At 35.8% G+C, this 24265-nt stretch overlaps 1 protein-coding gene and 1 non-coding gene across 2 annotated transcripts; both read left to right on the top strand.

The window, feature by feature from the left end:
* The first annotated feature begins 4199 nt into the window (after positions 1-4199).
* Positions 4200-4306, top strand: LOC117280884 (small nucleolar RNA R71). The gene has a single exon (XR_004511476.1). It is a non-coding gene; the product is annotated as a small nucleolar RNA R71 (small nucleolar RNA).
* Positions 4307-7789: 3483 nt separating this feature from the next.
* LOC104113655 (RHOMBOID-like protein 2) lies at positions 7790-12237 on the top strand. The gene is made up of 6 exons (XM_009623889.4): positions 7790-8311; positions 8810-8973; positions 9290-9453; positions 11016-11275; positions 11530-11650; positions 11779-12237. Exons 1-6 carry the CDS (start codon positions 7959-7961, stop codon positions 11902-11904), a joined length of 1188 nt encoding a protein of 395 aa, XP_009622184.1. The 5' UTR covers positions 7790-7958; the 3' UTR covers positions 11905-12237.
* The last annotated feature ends 12028 nt before the right edge of the window (positions 12238-24265 follow it).

Here is a 24265-nt window from a genome sequence, read left to right as displayed (position 1 = left end):
ATGCTGCAATAATATTAAATAAGATGTTCCTCTTTCGATTAAACACTATAAAGAATAAAATCACAACTAATATTAAAGCTCCTCCAATAAATTCAAGCAATTAAACAGTATTCAAATCCATAAACAACAACCAAGTCACCAAATCATGTCAAACCCTAAGGTAAACTACTCCATAGATATAGAGAAAGTCATCATAAATAGAATTAAAGAGTAAGAGTACATCAATCTAACGTTACAATTTAAACTCCCATATTGAATTGATGGAAAGATATGAAATCTTGTGTCTTGTAGCCTCCAAGGCTTCCAACGTCAAAAGTCCATTCAAAAACATATTTTTGGTGTATTTATACCATGTAGAAGTGGGCCCGAAAGAAACTACCCTTTCCAAGCCGAAAGAGAAAAATACTCTGAGAAATTTATACAGGCGCGCCGCGCCATGCGCCACCCCACGCGGGGCGCTAGTAGGAAAGTTCAGAGAATAGACTCTATCAGGGCAACAACACTTTACACTGCCGCCCCGCCCCATGCACCTCCCCACGTGGCGCGGTAGTGGTAGCTTTCCAGAGTAATTTGTTTTCTTCAATTTTTGAGATACAGACTTGGCTCTTGTCCCCCGAACGCGATCTCGGTTTAATTCCTTGGGCTTTTACTCAGACTTAAAAGCTCCAACTTAATCGATTTAGCTCCTGATTATCTTTTTAACTTGGAATCACTTCCTGCATGGCATAAAATACATAATAAGTGCAATACACTAACATTTAAGCTCAAACACAAGTAAAATACAGTAATTAGAGTGCAATCTATAACTAAAATACGGGTTTCTAGCCTACCATCAACACCCCAAACTTAAACCATTGCTCGTCCTCGATCAATCAAACTGCATTTCACATGGAGACGACCTTCTTATCCGAAAACTTCCCTAACTCATCATGTCAAGAATATTTAAAGCAGACTAAGTACCCTATCATAATATACTAGCCTCTAGACTCGACTCAAAAGCACCATGCATTTTTCTCAACCTGCTCGCTTACTCTAACACAGAGGTCAAAGAATTTACCTTACCTTCGTAAATCATGTGCCCTCGCACAAACAATAGAGAGTAGTTCCACACACAATAAATTTCAAGAATAATTATAAACTCAAGATAGAAAGAATTCACTCACTCTCAGAATTAAGATTCATGTGCCACAGAAGACGTACCATAGGCTAGCCCGTACTGTAATACTTTACTAATTCAAGCTCATTCAGTCAAAGATCAAGTAGGACATAATTTGGTTGTAATGTAGGCTGCAGGATAGGCATGATACATTTTGATATAGTGACTACACCTCCCTACGCACTTTATTACATAAAATTTCACAATTTAAACCCCACACTTATTTTGAACCAAACCCCAACCTTCACACATAATAACATCAAGCTCCCAATATCTTTAAGCACAAACAAGATGAGAACTACCACTAGCATGTAATCCATTTTTTTCTTTTCTAAATTCTGATTTTTTTATTTTCAAGCAAATTCACTTTTTTTTTTCTTTCAATTCCCTACAAGTGGCTCTCGCGATTTTTTTTCAAACAATTCACCTTTCTCATTTTTCAATAGTTCCGCTCAAAAACCCGACCATACCTCATTTAGCTTTTACAAGCTCATAACAAAATCAAGTGCTCAAGAGAGGTAGAAGGTTCAAACAGATAGTCAATTCAAATAAGGATCAGGCTTGCAGTATGGTTGCCGATGAAGTAGGATTATAGGCTCAAACGGGCTACTAGGATACACAACAGTTAGGTGGGTCATAAATATATAAGTGGCTAAACAAAGAAATGTATATATCACTTCCTAGACTGAACTGCTATTTCACTTTACAAATACTCAGAACAAGTTCTAGACATCAACTGACATGCACAAAATATCCACAAAAACCTCACTCACACATTAGCACATAACTCACTTAGGATCTAATCTATGTAGCAAAGTCAAAATCAAATAATTTAAGGCACTACAATACATGAGTCAAGAACTAAGCCTAGACGTCACAACTAAGGCACACACTACTCTCAAGGCACAACAAAGTAAAGAACAATTATATCCATTTAACACCATAGCATAAGACTTCCCTATTCCTAATGAAAAAAACTAACTACACCGGTTCACGCAAAACCCTTAGAAAAGAACCGCGACACAAAAAACAATCAAAGAGGAATTATTACACTACCTAGGAAAACAAAATATTTTTTCCGACTTTGATCCCTCAAGAAGACATTCGAGGAAATCCATCGTCGGGAAAAGTCAAAAAAAATAATTCAAATAAAATACACGAAAAGAAACATACATGTACATATTTACATCCCCCACTCCACACTTTAAATTGTGGCATGTCCCTATGACACACAAATAAAAAGCAAGAGGTAAAGGAAACTCCCCTAATTCAACTAGTCGGGGTCTGAATCGATGTCGGGATCTCCTCTTCACACCCAACCCGGTGCACACATCCATGTTGAGAGCTTCTTTTCGTCCTTCTTTGGGTACACCCCACACTTATCAGTTTTATTTTCCCCAGTTTTCTCCTTTAGGCTCCCCCATTGCTCATTCCATCTTGAAGACCACTTTTTCTTCCCCGACTTTGAGCATGAGCTACCTTGCTTGAATGTCTAGAACTGCTCTGCCAGTAGCTAAGAAGGGTCTCCCTAGAATTAAAGGGGCCTCCTTATTCTCCTCCATGTTCACCACAATGAAATCCACAGTGAACACAAATTTGTCCACCCATACTAGCACATCCTCCACTATTCCTTCAGGTATGATTGTGGTATGATCCGCCAGCTGCAAGGACAAAAGTATAGACCTGATTTCTCCAATCTCTCCCTCCAATTTCCTGAAAATATACAAAGGCTTAAGATTAATAGAATCACTTGAATCACACAAAGAATTTTTAAACTTAGTACTTCCTAAAAGAGCAAGGTATAGTAAAACTCCCTGGATCTCCACACTTTTGAGGGAGCTTATTCTGTAGAATGGCACTACAATGCTCTGTGAGCTTGACCACCGATGTCTCTTCCACCTTTTGCTTATTGGACAATATCTCCTTTAAGAACTTGGCATATGTTGGCATATGTGAAATCACCTCTGTGAAAGGTACATTAACATGCACCTGCTTGAGCATTTCTAGAAAATGCCCAAATTGTTTGTTCAACTTCTCTCTTCTTTGCTTCTGAGGGAAAAGTAAAGCATGCATATATTTACTTTCTTCAGTCTCCTCATTTATTGCATTGTCATCTATCGTCTTCTTCTAAGCTGTAGTCTTCCTCTTCTTCTTCAGACCATCATCTACCATTCATGCACCTTCTTGAATGTTGTCATTTTTCTGCTCCTCCACAATCTCCACCTGTCTTTCAATAAGCTCATCCTATTATATTGCCCTGGGATCCTCTAATACGTGCCCACTCCTCAAAGACACTGCATTTATTGTCTTTTTTGGATTTATTTCCGTATCAGCAGGGAGAGTTCCTGGAACCCTCTCAGACAATAGATTAGCTAGTTGCCCCATCTGTCTTTCCAAGTTTCGAATGATCGTGCCATGTTATCTGATAGCTGCACCATGCGTTTCAAGCCTCTTATATGTCTTAATAATAAAGACCTTCATCAGATCTTCCATCCTAGACTAATTAGACCGTGGAGGATTTTGAAAAACTGGAGCTCCCTATCCCTAGGGTCTGGAGTTATTTTGCTGCCATGCGTTTGCACTACCACCTAGTGAACTCCAAGAAAAACCTGGGTGCCTTTGCCGGATGGAGTTAAAATTGTTTCCACTTTGGTAGTTGCCTCTGTCAAAGCTCCCCACAGTATTTACTACTTCAGCTGAAGCTTGACACTCATGTGTAGGGTATCCTATTCCACGAAAGTCACATGCTACTTGCGGCTCACTTTGTACCTTGGCCATTGTTAACTTTCTTATTTCTCTAGTCATGGTGTCTAGATGGGTTTGCACTAATGTGTTTGAGTCTATTTGGTGAACCCCAACTGATTTTCTTCTATCATTACTCTCAGCAGACCATTGGTTAGCATCTTCAGAGAGCTCATCAAGAATTGCAACAATCTCCTTAGGAGTCTTCTTTATTAAAGGACCTCCAACTGCAGTACTCGGAGTTCGTCGTGAGGAAGGTGTCAGTCCATCCCAAAAGTCCTGGAGTTGCATCCATAATTCGATTCCATTATGGTGACAGTTTCTCACTATCTCTTTGAATCTTTCCCAAGCTTCGAAGACCATTTCAGTATCCTTCTGGTAGAAATTGTGGATTTCTCTTCTGAATTTCACTATTTTAGCAGCTAAGAAGTATTTGTCAAGAAACATTTAAGTCATATCTTCCCATGTACTGATCGACTCAGTTGGTAAGCTTCGAATCCAGTGATTTGCTTTATCCTTCAGTGAAAAGGGGAATACCCTTAAGTAGACTGCATCTTTTGACACTCTGTTGTAGTGGAATGTGTTCATGATTTCCTAAAAATCCATTAAGTGAGTGTTAGGATCTTCATTCACCTTCCCTCTGAAGACACAATTGTTCTGGATGGTTTGAATCAAGCCTTGCTTCAACTCAAAATTATTCGCTACTACTGGTGGAGGTTTGACATTAGACAGTCCCTGATTGTAGACTGATCTGGCATAATCATCTAATGCTCTACCAGGCCCGGTACCATATTTTCAAATTGGTCTTCAACCAAGGGTCGGTTTAGATTGAATCTTCGACCCCCACAATCATCGATAGTCTCATCAGCAACTCTACGGGCTACCTCAGTTGGTATCTATACAGCTTCTTATTGCGTTGCCTCTCTTGCAGCAAAGTCTAATCCATCAATCTCTTTGTTTGCCATGTTATCTTGAGTCGAAGTATGACCCAAGAAATTTGCTGTTAATTCTCTTTCTTCCCTCAGTTGTCGTAGGTGTTTCTCCAACTCTGGTTTGTAGGGTATCACTTCCTTTGAAGAAGATCGAGTCATAAACAAGAGAAGCCAACATGTTGCCTGCACACGGAAGAGAAAACTTGTGGAGAATAAAATAAAATAGGTTCCTGAATTAGCACCAAAAACTATTTTGAACACTATTGATTGCCAATCCCTAGCAACGGTGCCAAAATTTGACGAGCGCAAAACACAACACGAAAATGATGCTCGCTAGCTAAAGATAGTATAGTATAATTATCGTTTCCACATGGAAAGATGATGAAATCTTGTATCTTGTAGCCTCCAATTCTCTCCTAAGGCTTCCAAGGTCAAAAGTCCCATCAAAAACGTCCTTTCTGATGTATTTATACCATGCAGCAGTGGGCCCCGACGAAACTACCCTTTCCAAACCGAAACAGGAAAATACTCTGAGAAATTTGTACAGGTGTGCCGCCCCACGCGGAGCTGCAGTATTAGTTTTCCAAATTAATTTATTTTCTTCAATTTTTGATATCCAGACTTGGCTCCCGAACCCTGAACCCGATTTAATTCTTTGGGATTTTACTCAGACTTCAACGCCTTAACTTGTTCGATTTAGCTCTCGATTATCTTTTTAACTCAGAATCACTTCCTGCAAGGTATAAAATACATAATAAGTGCAATACACTAATATTTAAGTTCAAACACAAGTAAAATACAGTAATTAGAGTGCAAACTATGACTAAAATACATATTTCTAGCCTACCATCAAAGGCCTACTGCGGCGTGCAGCCCGATCCACAGTAATAAATAAGCCAATAAGTCATGTTGTGGCGTGCAACCTGATCCATAATAACTCTCACAATCCGGCTCGCAGGCCCACCTCAGTCATCAATCTCACAAGTCTCAAGGCTCACAACCTCGTACTACTCAGCCCAGACAAAAACAACATGTGATATAACAGTAAATAATAACAAAGACCGAGATATGAAATACAAATGAAGGATCATGACCGAGTAATAATTGCAGTTAAAGTAGATAACTCAAAACAACATAAATAACATCATTAGATCTTAACCGGATAAGCACATAACCTAAACATGATTTCTAACATGAATCACAGTTCAATTACTCTAACAAGTAGGGATTACACAGATCAAACAAGACTTGATATCAACACAGTATAAGGAATCAACCGGATCATGATTATCACGGTACATGCTCATACGCTTGTCACCTAGCATGTGCGTCACCCAGGACAACCCAAATAACACGATTTCCAGGGATATATACCCCCAATTTTAAGTTTAAAAGTGTTACTTACCTCAAAGTGCATAACTCAATACTCCAACAAACCCTTGCTTTGTGAATCGACCTCCGAAGGACTCGAATTTAATCAAAAACCACTTAATATAATCAATACAAGTTATAGGAATTGATTCCATACGATAAAGCTTTGGTCTTTAACCAAATACAAAAAGTCAACCCCGAACCCACGCCTCGGAACCTGACAAAATTCACAAAATCCGAACATCCATTCAATTATGATTCCAACCATACCAAAATCATCTAATTCCAATTCGACCCTCAAATCCCCAAATCTTACTTTCTAATGTATAGACCAAAAATCCCCAAATTTCACCTCAAACACACATAATCTAGGTATAAAAATCAATGGGTATTCAATATTTATGGACAAAAATAATTAGAAGTCACTTACCTCTTCAATATAGGTAGAAATCTCTCCAAACATTGCCCTAGCCCGAACTTTAAAATCCCAAAAATTAGAAAATCAACCTAACCCTTCGGTTTTAAACATTGCCTAGTGATCTCGCTTCTGCGGGCTCAACCATCGCACCTGCGGTTTCTCTTTTGCGTAAGAAGTCTCGCTTCTGCGAAAAATCATTAAAGTCCCGACCTGTCGCTTCTGCGGCCAAATCCCGATTCTGCGAGTCTGCTTCTACGGTCCAAGTCCCGCACCTGCGGAACTTCTCCGCTTCTGCGACTCAGCCTCTCCTGCCTCAGGCCCGCTTTTGCGGAACTTCTCTCGCACCTGTGGACTCGCAGATGCAGAAATTGTCTCGCATTTGTGGCCTCTGCCCAGCCTAGCCAACCTCCGCACATGTGGTCCTCCTGTCGCTTCTGCGACTTCGCCCCTGCGGCCCCATTCTTGCAGGTGCGATCACACCAGGCATCAGAAAAATTCAGCCAAGTTCCTAAGTCCAAAACAAATTCGAAATCAATCCAAGTCTCACCGAGGCCCCTTTACCCCATCCAAACATACCAACACGTTCTAATATACGATACGAACTTAATCGAAGTCTCAAATCACATCAAACAAAATCGAAATCACAAATCACACCCCAATTTTTCACATACATTGCTATATTCTATGGTGAAAATACTACGTTCGATTGAATCCGTAGCTTATTAGCTACATCAAAACCACTGTGTTCTAGAAATATCGCCATCTTTTTTCGTGAAAATTTTAGAGTAAGAATATAATTCATGCAGCCAATCTATATACCATCTATCTATACATATACTAAAACTTTTAGAAATGATTTAGAGTTCGCAAATCACGATTCAAATGGTATTTACGTTGAAAAAGGTACAATATTATAGTGTGAGTTTTGAAAATCCTTTTATGTTTTTGACGATGAGGTACAAATTTTGATCGTATCGCTTCAATAGAATTACAGGATAAAATTTTAGTGAGACACCAATCCTGTCAAGCCACAGTCCTCCTGTTAAAATTGTAAGCCAACTTGAGACTTCATAATATTGAGTATAATAATTAAACCAAATTGGACCCCTCATATTGTGTAAAAATATTAACCTCCTAGATCTCATTTCTCTTTCTATTACTATAGGCTCTCTCCAAAAACTTAGTATTCTCCTCCTATGTTTCACAACATGCAATCCCAATGCTCTTCCTCAATTAGTGCTGCATCAACCAATGGACTTTTTCACATAAAAATTCATAACCCCTTATTTCTTTTCTCTCCTTTTTCCTCCCCGTTTTGTTCTTTGATCAAGGCAACATTATGGGAAGGAGGACTCCGTCGAGTAATTCTTCGCCGGAGTCGGACCTCGACACGATCAAAGTTCAACCTCGGGACAGTGGTCCGAATCTGAAGGAACGTGATCGGTACCTTGCACATTATTCTAACCAACACTCTCGTCCTCCGGGCCCGCCGCCTAATTATCAGCCCTATACAAAATGGTTGCCATGGCTAGTACCTATTATTGCTATTGTCAATGTTGTTCTTTTTGTACTTGTTATGTACGTTAACGATTGTCCTCGTAATAGTCAAAATTGTTTTGGAACCGAGATCTTTGGTCGTTATGCATTTCAAGATGTCCATGAAAACCCTTTACTTGGTCCCTCCACAACAACGTAAGTCCCTTTCTGTATTTTATTTCCTTGATTTTCAAGGTAAAATAAATGTTGATCATCATTTCTTTTGATATATTAGCTCATTCACAAATCATCATTAGAGATATCATTATACATATTTTATACGTAAAGCAACGTAATTCCGTGGGAGAGACACCGTTTAGAAATAAAGGGGTATCATGGAAAGAAGAATTTCTTACGTGTGTTTATTTAAATGTATTTTCCCAAAAAAAATAAAACAATATGTATACATATATATGTGCCGACTTCTCTTGAAAAATAATGCAAGGTAAACATCAATTTGAGACAGAAAGTAAAATCGTAGAACCAAGATAGTCCTAAGCTCAAACTCATTTACATGTCGAATTAGTATAATAGTCCGATACTGTTTACACAAAATCATGTGTATACTGCTCTGTGTGTAACCTTTTCACTTGATTAAGGGTTTTTGAAGAATGTAAAGTTCTAGTGACATGCTCATTATTTTTATTCTTATAGGTTACAAAAGTTGGGTGCTCTTGACGTGAAAAAAGTGGTTGAAGGCCGTCAATTATGGAGATTACTTTCTTGCATGTGGTTACATGCTGGTGTATTTCATGTTGCTGCCAATATGTTGAGCTTGTTATTTGTAGGTATTCGGCTTGAGCAAGAGTTTGGATTTGGTACGTAAAAGAATTTTTACACTTCCAAATTATCAACTTAAATATTCATATATAATAGATGAAATAAGTAACTTGAAAAGTACTGCTCGTTACTGACTACAACCATGGGCGGATCGGAGCTACAACTAACGAAGGGTGGTCAGTTGGACTCCTTTCGCCGAAAAATTATACTGTATATATATATATATCAAATATTGCCTTTTATACAAATATATCAAATGTTGAAGACTCTTGAATGCTTTTACTGAAATTCCTAACTTTTGTTTTAATAGTACTGCCATAATTACTTTCTAACTTCTACTATCTGTTTTTCTAGTGAGAATTGGTCCGCTTTATGTTTTGGCTGGGGTTGGAGGGAGTCTATTATCAGCTCTGTTTGTGAGGAAAAAAATCTCTGTTGGTGCTTCTGGTGCATTGTTTGGTTTACTTGGAGCTATGCTATCTGAACTCATCACAAATTGGACACTATATGAAAACAAGGTATGGTTTGAACTCTTTGAATAATGGATTTAGCTTATACAGATTGACAGTGTAGAGAAATTTTTCACTATTCGTGTATTTTAATCTTTTGTAGCATATAATTTGTCTTATTTTTTCATACTAATAATCTCATTTAATATGGACGGTTACCTGTTTATAGCATAAAGAGTAAAAAGGTTAAAGATATCCATTTACTATACGAAATAGGAGTTATTGGTACTCTTGCCGCTGGCAAATGATGTATTCGCCTTGATATTAATAGAACTCCAACCTAAAGTATACATAGGATATTTGAAGCAAAGTCAAAAGTATCTTCTCCCAAAATATTTTGACATACAGAATACATTCAATTCACGCTGGAACTCCATTAAAGTCAAGAGTAAATACAAGATGATTTACCAAGAGTAAGTATTAATGGCCCCAAAGTACACGGGTAAATTTCACAAATGGTCATATAATTATGACTTTTTTTCACCAAAGTCATATAACTTTGTTTTCTCACACAAAAATCATATAACTATGACTTTTCTTCGCCAAAGTCACACCACTTTGTTTTCTCACACAAAAATTATAAAACTTTCACAACTCACACAAAAATCATAGTGGTCAGAAAATAAACTTTTTTATTTAGTATTTTCTTATTATATATATATATATATATGTGTGTGTGTGTGTGTGTGTGTGTGTGTGTGTGTGTGTGTTGTATACCTATAACATACACATTCTATATATATTTTGGCTAGCAAATATAATTAGTTTCGGCCGGCCGGTTAATTTTATATTTTTCCCTTAAAATAGGAATGACCCAACCCATCCTGACCCAATACTCATATACGTAAGTTAAAATAATACTAAAAGTGAATTCTTTCCCCATAAAAAAATTTAGTTCGGAATGCATGAGATTCTGACAAAAAAATAAAGAAATAAAAGATATAATTAGAGAGCACTTCAAATAAAAATGCTATCAATTTGAATAAAAATCTTGAAAAAATAAAATAAAAGATAGAAGTATCATGTTTTGAAGGATTTACTATTCACTATTAGTATATTTTATATATATATATATATATATATATATATATGAGTATTGAGTTGGGGGAGCCAGGTCGGGTTGAGTCATTCCTATTTTAATTAGATTATTATTTATTAGACTAAAAATAAAAAATAAAAAAAACCACAAAATAAGAAAATACTACAAAAAAATTATATTTTTCGATCACTATGATTTTTATGTGAGTTAGTAAAAGTATTATGATTTTTGTGCGAGAAAACATAGTTATGTGACTTTGATGAAAAAAAGTCATAGTTATATGATTTTTGTGTGAGAAAACAAAGTTATATGACTTTGGTAAAAACAAATCATAGTTATATGACCATTTGTGAAATTTACCCCAAAGTACACCTAAATATTTCATTTAGTAGACACTTTTCCTAACGTAATTTCCTTTTAAATTGTCAATATAGAAAATTTGAACTCTAGTATAATTTGTCTAGCCAAACTTCACATTTCCTTTGGCAACTCTGGCAATTGGACTAATTAATTTGTTTTTTTGTCAAAACAGTTGGCAACACTTCTTACTCTGCTCCTCATAATTGCGATAAATCTAGCCGTTGGAATTCTTCCTCATGTGGACAATTTTGCACATCTTGGAGGATTTATAACTGGATTTCTTCTTGGTTGTGTCCTTTTGATTCGTCCACAATTTGGATGGATGGATAAAAAAAGAGCACCTTCTGGTTATTTTGCGGCATCAAAAAAGTCCAAGTACAAGATTTATCAGTACATACTATTGATTATGTCATTAGCAATTTTTTTAACTGGGTAAGTAATGTAGTTAATTTCTTGGTTCTTGACGAATATATGTTCTACTTATATACTTCGACAATATAGTTCAGTTTACTTATTGTAGCAGGTAACCTGACTTATTTTCAAAAAAATATTTTTATTGAGGGTTACCTATAAATATCTTTCGGTTGACCTAATAATGCAATTATCGGCGTATACAAGTTAATTCGGAGAATACTATTCTCTTGTTTTAAAAAAATGTGATACTAATGGTTACATTTATTGTGTAGGTTTATCCTTGGCCTAATTCTGCTAACAAATGGATGGGATGGTAATGCACATTGCTCTTGGTGTCATTACTTGAGTTGTGTCCCAACCCCTCTATGGTCCTGTACTGAAGCACGTTGCGCGGTAAAATCTCTCTTCTAATTCTTTATTTTAGAATTGCTTTAATTTTTATTTGCCTTTTTCTTGCATCTTCTTTAAATTTTTAGTTGGGTAGCCTCTTAAAATTTATTTATGCGACTTTCTTTTTGCAGACTACCCAGCTAGAGAACCAATTGAACATGACGTGCACATCTAATCATAAAAATGGGACTTATATTTTGTCAAACCCCAACAACACTATAGAGATTCAAATGCTATGTTCCAAACTTTGCAAATGAAGAGTTCATAGTTGGAAAACTATTGTTTGTGGTGAAAATTATGAAGCAATATTTTTTGTGGTTCATTGCCCAAGAACACAAGCTTTGGAGACTACAAAATATTATGTAAACCTTCATTTAAACAAGTATATATATCTACATATAGTTATTATTATCAGTGAAATTTTTGTTGTTTCTTCTTCTTTCTCCTCTTCTTTTCTTTGTGTTCTACTTTCAGAGATATCTCATCTGTATTTTTGTAATTGCTCTCACCGGTGTACACCACCATATGTAAATCCTTCTGTTGTTGATATTTTTGTTTTTAATCATGTATTATAACTAATTTTGTATGGATTTCAATAGCCATGAAAACTAGATTTTGATTCGTAATGAAATCCAAGTGATAGAGAACCAATTTCAACTTATTGTTTACCGGAAAAACGGTACAGTTGAATATGTAATGTGGTTTATGGACACGTGAATTAAATTAATTCGATAAAGTAAAATATAAAAGTGAAAATAGAGTAAATAAGGATAATTGAAGAAGAGACAAGCCTGAGCTTCAGAATATTCCTACTGGGATCAATAATAATTAGAAAATCTCAAACACACTTGTATAAAGCTTAAAAGAATGAGAGAAAAAATAATAGTCTTTTGCTATTAGTATTTCTTGATGTTTCATAATTGAATGAAAGCCTCTATTTATACTAGAGCTATAGGGTGCATGATTAGAAATTATGCCCCCTTAATTACCAATATTAATGCTATAATAAAAGGTAATTAAAAGATAATAAAGCCTAATAAATGCTAATAAAAGTTGGAGGAATCTTAGGGGTCTCTGTAACGTTTATATAGCGGTCATATCTTGAATTGTCTTTTTTCCTGCCACAGGTTCGTATCCAGTGTCACCATGGTTGATTAAGTGCTGACTGGCAATCCTTGACACGTGCCGCTTCTTAATTTACCCAACTCTTGAGACCGATTTTTACCGTATACAGATAGCCCCCTACTTTTCGGTTACTCATTGTGATGTGACCAGTGTGAGCACCTAATTTTTGCCTATATTTGAATTCTTACCATCTTCTACTATGTAAATATTTTTAGAAATTTAATATATATTTGTTTTTAGCTTTGTTACATTGTTTTATATAGGGTAAGAATTAAAAATAATTTAAAAGGTCAAATTATTACTATTAGTGTTATTTTTTATTTTTTATCTTTATTTTAAAATAAAATAAATTAAAAACAAAACGAAAAAACTAAATATTTTTTTTTATTTTCAGATAGGAATAAAATAATAGAAAAATTAAAAGTATGGAATAAAAAAGTAAAAGTAAAAGTAGGTGAAAATTATTTAATAAAAAAGTAAAAGAAAGTGAAAAATTAAAACAATAAAAGTAAAAGAATGTGGAAATTTTAAAAATGAAAAGTAAAAGAAAGTTGGAATTAAAAAATAAAAGTAAAGGTAGCTGAAAGTTTTTTAAAAAAAGTGGAAATTTAAAAAAGAAAACTAAAATAAGTGGAAATTAAAAAAAGTAAAGTAAAATAAGTGAAAAATAAAAATAAATAAAGTAAAAAAAGTGAAAAATTAAAAAATAAAAGTAAAGGAAAGTGGAGAATTATTTTTTTTTTAAAAAAGAAGAAAAATGGGAACTGGGAATTCTTTTTTATTAAAAATAAAAATAAAAAAAAAATAAAAAAACTGAAAAAAATCCGAATTTCCCCCCTATAAATAGAAGAGAAATGTGAGAAAAGAGGGAGGAGGGAATTGAGAGAAATTTTTATTCTTCTACGCTAAGGGAATTTCTACTCGTTTTAATTTTTCTTTCTCTTTCTTTCGCAAAATCCAACAATTCATCACCCCGTTTAAGACTAGAAAATGCCCCAAATTCAAGCCTAAAAACAAATTTGAAGTATCCTAATAAACATAACAAGGTTCCGACTTTGTCTCTCCGTCTTCGTCGAGGTCACCACGGTCCTGAGAATAAAGTTGATTCGCTAGAGGTATTTTATTTTTCAGATCTTGTCTTTATGACTTATCGAAATTTTAAGATCATTAATTGTTTGATTAAGCATTACAGTCCGGGATAATATATATTGTTATTTGGAAGATTTGTTTCTTTTGGCCTTTCTGTATATCTTTTGTTTTTTTTGAAAAAATAGCCTGATGTTTGGTTCCCTTAGTTGATGTTTTGTTGTTTGGATCTTTTGTTTTAATTTCTTGAATCATGATTAATATTATATTAGCTATCATTATTTTAGTTTGTTTAATAAAAATTTAATCCCTTAAGTATATAAACAGTGATGTGAAGAACAATGGGAAGTGGGTTTGGTTCCAATTCTTAGGAAAAAAGCAGATTTGGGCCTACAGAGCTGGCCAACTCCGAAACTCCGCTACTATTAGTCCATTTATGACTTGCAATGAAGATAATTCTCTTTAACTGTAATAATAGCAAAGTAATACGCTTCTACATAATAATCATAATTTTCATAACCTATGGCGCTTTTAATTAATTTATCGTGATTATGTACACATTCGCGTGACATGATTACGATTCCCGAAAATAAAATCAAAGTAGGCGTTCACGCGGCTTTGGCCAAAACAATCTTGATAATTAATAAAGCGTGATTAATTGTGTATACGTACGTGTGACATAATTTTAAGCACCCCAAAATAAAACGGATTTACACACACGTGATCCGTTTCAAAGATTAAATCCATAACGCCATAATTAAAAGCGAGTAAAAAGGTAAATGTACATAGGTTTAAAAATGAGTAATTAAACAATTTAATTAAGCCAAGTATGATTAAAGCGATTGTGCTAAAATCACGAAACTCGGGAGTGCCTCACACCTTCTTCCGGGTTAACAGAATTTCTTACTCGATCTTCTGTGTTCGCGGACAAAAACAAATAGAGTCAACTTCCTCGATTTGGGATTCTAAAATAAACCGGTGACTTGGGACACCATAACAATTATTTCAAGTGGCGACTCTAAACTAAATTAAATAATCCCATTTCGATTAATGTCACTCTAATTGGAAAAATTCCCTATCCCTCGAGAAAAAAGAGATGTGACAGCTCTGGCGACTCTGCTGGGGACAAAAACCCAGAATCTTTGGTTCAGGGTTCAGAAATCGAGCTTGTAATTTGATATATACTAAGCTTTCTTGATTGCTGATATTACTGTGTTTGTGGGCCTAATGTGCTAAGTGCTGCTCATTTACCGCTTTGATATTATTTGAACCGTATAAACTGCTTTCTTACGCCTCCCTTCTGAGTCTACTGAATTTATGGTGCACACGTGCGCGTGTCCCACTTTTCTCTTAGAGGTCATACCAAATAGAACGAGACTGGATCAGTAACTAGGCCGGGTAGACTTTCGTGCTCCCGGTACGTTGCCCCCACCTCGCCTCGAGTTGTCTGCTTGGGTAAACCAAGTCTAAAATACACCCCCATGATTTAAACCTAGAATAACATAGCCTCATGCCGGATCCCTAGTAGGAATGTTTATTTGCATCACTTGCATTTAACTTTGGGGACTCAACACAGGGGTTGGGTCCGTCTAGGATAGGTGTAACCAAAATAAAAGACCATCCTAATGCATCCTACGTGCTACTTGTCCATTTTGTTTGATCTGGTTTGCATGTTGACCGACTTCTATAATAAGAACAGAAAATTAAGAAAAGCAGGAGTGAGAGGTAAGAGAGAGAAAATTCATCCGGTTTTCAAAAATCACGATATTTGAAAAATCCCGAAACTCTGCCCAAATTTTGAAAAAGGGCATTTCAAATTGAGCCAAAATTTTCAAGTGTTATATTTTCCCTATTCTGTCAAAATAGATCAAACTACGCTGATTTGATTCTCACCGGATGTGAGATACGTAGGCAAACCTCATCGATTCCGGCCTCAGTTTTAAATAATCCAAAAATATTTTTTATTTAATTCCTTCTTTAAAAATCTTTCCTTAAAAAATCCCAAATAAAAAAAAATAAAAACAAAAAATATTTTCTTTCTTTTTAGAAATCTTTCATTCGAAAAAAGAAAATCAAATCAAAATCCAAAAATATGTTTTTATTCCTTCTTTAGAAGTTTTTCTTCGGAAAAATAAAATCAAAATCAAAATTCAAAAAAAAATTCTTTCTTCTTTAGAAGTCTTTCTTTTAAAAAATTCTCAAAAAAAATCAAAATCCCAAAAATATATATTTTCTTTTAAAAATTACCAAAAAACAAAAAACATAAAAATATATATTAAAAAATATCAAAATCCAAAAATATTTTCTTTATTCATAAAGAAGTTTTCCTTTCAAAATTTTCCCAAAAACAAAATCAAAATTCAAAATTCAAAATTCAAAAATATTTTCCTTGTTAGAAGCTTTCGTGGTCTGTTTTGTATATGAGTAAAAAAAAGAGTTAATTTATTTACTATTCCTGATCTTCTCTTGAACTACGTAATGATCTCATTCATACGGCGTCATGATACGTAGGCAATCCTCATCGGATTCGATCATTGCCATAAACAAATTGAGTGAAAAAATAAACCGAAAAAAAAGAAACAAATTGAGTGAAAAAATAAATCGAAAAAAAGAAAAAAATTGAGTGAAAAAGAAAGAAAAGAGTGACAAAAAATAACAGAAAAAAATAAAGAGTAAAAAATAACAAAAAGAGAAAGAAAAAAGCAATCAAGATATGAAGAAAAAAAAGAAAAAAAAAAGAGTCTCCCCAAAAGGAATTAGTTCACCCCTATTGGTGAATCATACTCGAACTTGTTCCAAAAGTTAATCAGGCTAGGTCTACTACAGCCACCCAGAATCTCTGGTTCAGGATTCAGAATTCGAGCTTGTAATGTGATCTATACTAGGCTTTCTTGATTGCTAATATAACTGTGTTTGTGGGCCTAATGTGCTAAGTGCTGCTCATTTACCGCTTTGATATTATTTGAACCGTATAAACTACCTTCTTACGCCTCCCTTCTAAGTCTTCTGAATTTATGGTGCGCACGTGCGCGTGACCCACTTTTCTGTTAGAGGTCATACCAAATAGATCGAGACTGGATCAGTAACTAGGCCGGATAGGCTTTCGTGCTCCCGGTACGTTGCCCCCACCTCGGCTCGAGTTGTCCGCTTGGGTAAGCCAAGTCTAAAACACACCCCCAAGATTTAAACCTAGAATAACATAGCCTCATGCCGTATCCCTAGTAGGAATGTTTGTTTGCATCACGTGTATTTGACTTTGGGGACTCAACACATGGGTTGGGTCCATTTAGGATAGGTGTACCCAAAATAAAAGACCACCTAATGCATCCTACGTGCTACTTGTCTATTTTGTTTGATCTGGTTTGCATGTTGACCCGCTTCTAAAATAAGAACAGAAAATTGAGAAAAGCAGGAGTGAGAGGTAAGAGAGAGAAAATTCATCCGGTTTCCAAAAATCACGATATTTGAAAAATCCCGAAACTCTGCCTATTTGAAAAAAAGGGCATTTCAAATTGAGCCAAAATTTTCAACTGTTATATTTCCCCTATTCTGTCAAAATAGACCGAACTACGCGGGTCTGATTCTCACCGGATGTGAGATACGTAGGTAAACCTCATCGGTTCCGGTCCCGATTTTAAAAAAATCCAAATTTTTTTAATTTAATTCCTTCTTTAGAAGTCTTTCCTTAGAAAATCTTAAATACAAAAAAATAAAAACCAAAAATATTTTCTTTCTTTTTAGAAGTCTTTCATTCGAAAAAGAAAATCAAATCAAAATCCAAAAATATTTTTTTATTCTTTCTTTAGAAGTCTTTCTTCGAAAAAAATAAAATAAAAATCAAATTTAAAAAAAAAAGATTCTTTCTTCTTTAGAAGTCTTTCTTTTAAAAAATTCACAAAAACAAAATCAAAATCCAAAAAATATATATTTTCTTTTAACAATTACCAAAAAAAACATAAAAAAATATATTTAAAAAAATTAAAATCCAAAAATATTTTCTTTATCCATAAAGAAGTTTTCCTTTCAAAAATTTCCCAAAAGACAAAAGTCAAAATTCAAAAATATTTTCCTTGTTAGAAGCTTTCGTAGTCTGTTTTGTATATGAGTAAAAAAAAGAGTTAATTTATTTGCTATTCCCGATCTTCTCTTGAATTACGTAATGATCTGATTCATACGGCGTCATGATATGTAGGCAATCCCCATCGGATTCGATCATAGCCATAAACGAATTGAGTGAAAAAATAAACTGAATAAACGAAAATAATTGAGTGAAAAAGAAAGAAAAGAGTGACAAAAAATAACAGAGAAAAATAAAGAGTGAAAAACAACAAAAAGAGAAAGAAAAAAGCAATCACGATATGAAGAAAAAAAAAGGCTCCCTAAAAGGAATCAGTTCACCCCTATTGGTGAATCATACTCGAGCTTGTTCCAAAAGTTAGTCAGGCTAGGTCTACTGCAGCCACCCAGAATCTCTGGTTCTAGGTTCAGAATTCGAGCTTGTAATGTGATCTATACTAGGCTTTCTTGATTGCTGATATTACTGTGTTTGTGGGCTTAATATGCTAAGTGCTGCTCATTTACCACTTTGATATTATTTGAACCATATAAACTGCCTTCTTACGCCTCCCTTCTGAGTCTTCTGAATTTATGGTGCACACGTACGCGTGGCCCACTTTTCTGTTAGAGGTCATACCAAATAGAACGAGACTGGATCAGTAACTAGGTCGGGTAGACTTTCGTGCTCCCGGTACGTTGCCCCCACCTCGGCTCGAGTTGTCTGCTTGGGTAAGCCAGGTCTAAAACACACTCCCAGGATTTAAACCTAGAATAACATAGCCTCATGCCGGATCCCTAGTAGGAATGTTTGTTTGCATCACGTGCATTTGACTTTGGGAACTCAACACATGGGTTGGGTCCGTCTAGGATAGGTGTACCCAAAATAAAAGACCATCCTAATGCATCCTACGTGCTACTTGTCCAATTTGTTTGATCTGGTTTGCATGCTGACCGGCTTCTAGAATAAGAACAGAAAATTGAGAAAAGCAGGAGTGAGAGGTAAGAGAGAGAAAATTCATCCGGTTTTCAAAAATTACTCTATTTGAAAAATTCCGAAACTCTGCCCAAATTTTGAAAAATAAAAGGGCATTTCAAATTGAGCCAAAATTTTCAAGTGTTATATTTTCCCTATTTTGTCAAAATAGACCGAACTACGCGGGTCTGATTCTCACCGGATGTGAGATACGTAGGCAAACCTCATCGGTTCCGGCCCCAATTTTAAAAAAATCCAAAAATATTTTCATTTAATTCCTTCTTTAGAAGTCTTTCCTTAGAAAATCTCAAATAAAAAAAAATCAAAAATATTTTCTTTCTTTTTAGAAGTCTTTCATTCGAAAAAGAAAATCAAATAAAAATCCAAAAATATATTTTTATTCCTTCTTTAGAAGTCTTTCTTTGAAAAAAAATAAAATAAAAATAAAAATTCAAAAAAAAAGATCATTTCTTCTTTAGAAGTCTTTCTTTTAAATATTCAAAAAAAAATCAAAATCCCAAAATATATATATATTCTTTTTAAAATTACCAAAAAAAAAACATAAAAAAGTATATTAAAAAAATCAAAATCCAAAAATATTTTCTTTATTCATAAAGAAGTTTTGCTTTCAAATATTTACCCAAAAAAAATCAAAATTCAAAATTCAAAAATATTTTCCTTGTTCGAAGCTTTCGTGGTCTGTTTTGTATATGAGTAAAAAAAAGAGTTAATTTATTTACTATTCCTGATCTTCTCTTAAACTACGTAATGATCTGATTTATGCGGCGTTATGATACGTAGGTAATCTCCATCGGATTCGATCATAGCCATAAACAAATTGAGTGAAAAAATAAACCGAAAAAAGAAAAAAATTGAGTGAAAAAATAAACCGAAAAAAAGAAAATAATTAGAGTGAAAAAGAAAGAAAAGAGTGACAAAAAATAACAGAGAAAAATAAAGAGTGAAAAACAACAAAAAAAGATAGAAAAAAACAATCAAGATATGAAGAAAAAAAAGAAAAAAAAAGAGCCTCCCCAAAAGGAATCAGTTCACCCCTGTTGGTGAATCATACTCGAGCTTGTTCCAAAAGTTAGTCAGGCTAGGTCTACTACAACCAGTAGCCCCGAACCAGCCAAACCATGAGTCCCCCTTACACCAAGCTGATGCTAGATGTGAATACTACTCGGTAGTAGTGGAACATGATACAGAGGACCGTTGGACCCTCAAAAGGGCAGTTGAAGACTTGATGATCCAGTACTGAAAGCCATAGTAGCCATTGTCGCGGCATAAGAGAAACCTAAAAACGGTCGCCAAACCTGAAAAGTTCTCTCTCAAATGGGAGTCTCGGTAACCGGTCTTGCTATCTTTTCTGCGTCTGGATTATCTCAAGGTGTAATCCGGATATTTTACTTCACTGCTTTGCTTTGTGATGTAAACCCTTCTATCTTTAATTTTTTTTTTAAAAAAAAACAAATGAAATTAATATTTTATTGTCGAGGAATATTTCTTTTCTTAATCTTATCACTTTTCTTATTCTCTTTTCAGTTATGTTAAGGCAGGTTTTAATAACATGACATGCTTGCGGACTTCATTCCTAGATCCTAAAACGCTGTCAGACCTCGAAATAATGAATCAAGAAGCAGAATGTTTTGAAGACAAGGCTTATAAGAAAATAAATAGAAAATTGGAACGAAGTTGAGATTCCCTCTCTTCGGATCATTGTTGAAACCGAGATTGAGGATAAAAATTGGGTCAAGAACCGATTTGAACAATTGACATTGATTGATGAAAAATAATTGGTCGCAGTTTGCCACGGGCAGTTGTACCAATAAAGAATGGCTCGTGTCTACAACAAGAAAGTGCGGCCCAAGAAATTTGAAAAAGGACAACTCATTCTAAGACGTATCCTCCCACCTCATGAAGAGGCTAAAGGAAAATTGGCTCCAAATTGGAAAGGTCCATACATTGTAACGAGAGTACTGCAAAATGGAGCGTTGTACCTAGGAAGAATCAAAGGAAATGACCCCGAGACAACTGTCAATGGAGACGCGATCAAAAGGTATTATGTTTGACCCTTTTACGCAACTTTAGTGCTCTCTGATTGGGATGACGAAGGCTTTCATTCTTGATACCCAAACACTATAAACCCTTTGCAAACCCTTTGAGCCGGTTACCTTTTCTTTGATTACCCTCTTTGGAACCTGAAAGCGTTATTGCAAAAAAAAAAAGACAAAAAAAAGAGAAAGAAAATGAAAAATGAGGAAAAGGGAAAGAGAAGAAACCAAAACAGAAAAGAAAACCAAAACAAAGTTCTCGACCTTGAACTACGTTTGACTTGATTCTGAAAGGATAAGTAGGCAGCCTCTCTCTGAGGTTCAGTCACATCAAAATAAAAATCTACATTCCACAAAAGTTAAAACTGGGGCAGAATTTATAATGGTTCGACGATGGTTTCGCCCGAAGGGTTCTAAAGTTGTAAGTCAGTCCAAATCCTTTTCACCCAAACCTTTTCAAGTCCTTCCGATCAATCAATGAGAGGTTCAAAATGGGAGGATACAATTACTTGGATCTGATGCAATCAAATGAGAGAACTAATGAGAGAGTCTTATTGGTGAAAACCCTTACGGGCACCGTAAGGTGATGGTAAGTAGAGAAATTAAAATGAGAGAGTCTTGTTAGTGAAAACTCTCAAAGAGCACTATAAGATGATGATGAGAAGAGAAATGAGAGAGGTTAGTTGGTGAAAACCTGCAAAAGGCGCCACTGATCGAAAAAGAGGATTCCCACAGTTATTAGCAAAGACACATTCCTGGGCAAGGTTTCTCGGTTTTAAGGCAAAGGTTTGATAAATTTCTGAGAGTCGTACAGCTTACACAGATCAAGCATCCAGTCCAAAAGACATGTCATGTTCATTGAAGTCTGCATGTACTCCCAGATAAGTCCTTCTTTAATTTTTATTCCCCGAAAGGGACACCTCTTGTTTAAACTCATTCTCTATTCCATTATTGTTTTCTTTGAATCCCTTTCGGTATAACTTCGTGTCAAAATAAAGGCAAATAAATGCTGGTAAGGCCAATTACAGGGCTCTCGTTCGAAGCGAACAGATACATTGAAAAGGCACCCAACCTCGGCAGGGGCATCAAGTCAACCCCGACTGGCCATGGTGGCTCATGCTTTGAAATCAAAAACTCTTGAAAGGAGGAAATAAAATTGAAAGTGCCTACAGGGGCAAAATGAAGTTGAAAATGTTAACTCCTAAGTGGCTAATCGTTTTGGAAAAGTTTGAAAGCCAAAGGTTCCCCAATTCTTTGAAATTGAAAATTTTGGAGGAAAGAAATCGAAAGTGAAATTCCACAAAGGCAAATTAAAGTTGTAAAGGTTAAATCCCAAGCGACCAACCGTCATGTAAAAGTTTGAAAAGTCAAAGGCTCTCAGGGGTCAGAAATGCAAGTGGTATTCAGGAAACATCTAGTGGCAGGTTGAAATCATCATCAAAAGAAGATGAGCACAAAGTCAAGTTGTCAAAGACATCAAGGCCACAAACCGACCACCACTTTTAAAACTCATAATTTTTCTTTGTTTTGAAGTAGGAACAAAGCAGTGCAGAATGGCAATTCTTAAAGGACGAATGTCCCCAAAGGTAAGTTTCGCAAAATCTCCATTTTTCTTTTATTTTCAACATGCATCACTCATAGCAGGTTTTTATACATAGCTTAACTCAGGTAGAACCATTTCACCTAGGGGGATCCAGCTCATAATTCCGGGTAGAAGTACTCTTTACCCAGACTATTTTTCGTAGCTTAACCCAGGTAGAACCTTTTCACCTAGGGGGATCCAGCTCATAGTTTCCGGGTAGAAGTACTCTTCGCCCATGCTTATTTTTTGTAGCTTAACCCAGGTAGAACATTTTTGCCTATGGGGATCCAGCTCATAGTTTCGGGTAGATATACTCTTCGCCCAGGTTGTTTTTCGTAGCTTAACCCAGGTATAACCTTTTTTGCCTAGGGGGATCCAGCTCATATTCCGGGTAGAAGTACTCTTCGCCCCGGCTGTTTTACGTAGCTTAACCCAGGTAGAACCTTTTCGCCTAGGGGGATCTAACTCATTGTTCCGAGTAGAAGTACTCTTCGCCCAGGTTGTTTTACAGTAGCTTATCTCAGGTAGAACCATTTTGCCTAGGGGGATCCAGCTCATAGTTTCCGGGTAGAAGTACTCTTCGCCTAGGCTGTTTTTCGTTGCTTAACCCAGGTAGAACCTTTTCGCCTAGGGGGATCTAGCTCATAGTTTCCGGGTAGAAGTACTCTTCGCCTAGACTATTTTTCATAGCTTAACCCAGGTAGAATCTTTTCGCCAAGGGGGATCCAGCTCATAGTTTCCGGGTAGAAGTACTCTTCATTCAGGCTTGTTTTTCGTAGCTTAACCTAGGTAGAACCTTTTTGCCCAGGGGGATCCAGCTCATAGTTCCGGGTAGAAGTATTCTTCGCCCAGGATGTTTTACGTATCTTAACCCAGGTAGAATTTTTTTGCCTAGGGGGATCCGGCTCATAGTTGCGGGTAGAAGTACTATTCGCTCAGGTTATTTTTTGTAGCTTAACCCAGGTAGAACATTTTCGCCTAGGGGGATCCAACTCATAGTTCCGGGTAGAAGTACTCTTCGCTCAGGTTGTTTTTCGTAGCTTAACCCAGGTAGAACCTTTTCGCCTAGGGGGATCCAGCTCACAGTTCCGGATAGAAGTACTCTTCGCTCAGGATGTTTTTCGTAGCTTATCCCAAGAAGAACCTTTTCGCCTAGGGGGATCTAGCTCATAGTTCGGTAGAAGTACTCTTCGCTCAGGTTGTTTTACGTAACTTAACCCAGGTAGAAATTTTCACCTAGGGCGATCCATCTCATATTCCGGGTAGAAGTACTCTTTGCCCAGGCTCGTTTTTCGCTGTTTAACCTAGGTAGAACCTTTTTGCCCAGGGGATTCATTTTCATTTTAGTAATACAGGGCACCAACCCCCGGTTACATTTTTTTTTCGTAATACAGGGTGTCATCCCCTAGTTACATTTCCTTTCAATAATACAGGACACCATCCCATTACTACATTCTTTTCAGTAATACAGGGTACCAACCCCTGATTACATTCTTTTTCCGTAATACAGGGTATCAACCCCTGGTTACATTTCCTTACCAATATCAGGGTACACCAATCCCTAGTCGCTTTTCCAATATATGGTCTCCACTCCCTAGTTTGTTTCATTTTAGACATAGGGTCTCAATTCCCTAAGTCTCTATTCTTTTTGGGGTTCACTGTTCCTGACCTTTTATTGCTTTCAATAAAGAAGTAGTTTAGAATTTTGTTACAATAACTCACGAAATTTTCCTAGTGCAAAC

This window comes from Nicotiana tomentosiformis, chromosome 2 (assembly GCF_000390325.3).
Source record: "Nicotiana tomentosiformis chromosome 2, ASM39032v3, whole genome shotgun sequence".
In the NCBI taxonomy this organism is placed as follows: domain Eukaryota; kingdom Viridiplantae; phylum Streptophyta; class Magnoliopsida; order Solanales; family Solanaceae; genus Nicotiana; species Nicotiana tomentosiformis.
This window is presented reverse-complemented; position numbering and strand designations above follow the sequence as displayed.

Bases quoted from the DNA above. Each gene is read 5' to 3' on its own strand.
- LOC104113655 (XM_009623889.4), top strand. From the start codon at position 7,959: ATGGGAAGGAGGACTCCGTCGAGTAATTCTTCGCCGGAGTCGGACCTC. The intron at 9,454-11,015 runs GTATGGTTTGAA...TTGTCAAAACAG, and splicing joins GGACACTATATGAAAACAAG to TTGGCAACACTTCTTACTCT. The intron at 11,276-11,529 runs GTAAGTAATGTA...TTTATTGTGTAG, and splicing joins TTAGCAATTTTTTTAACTGG to GTTTATCCTTGGCCTAATTC.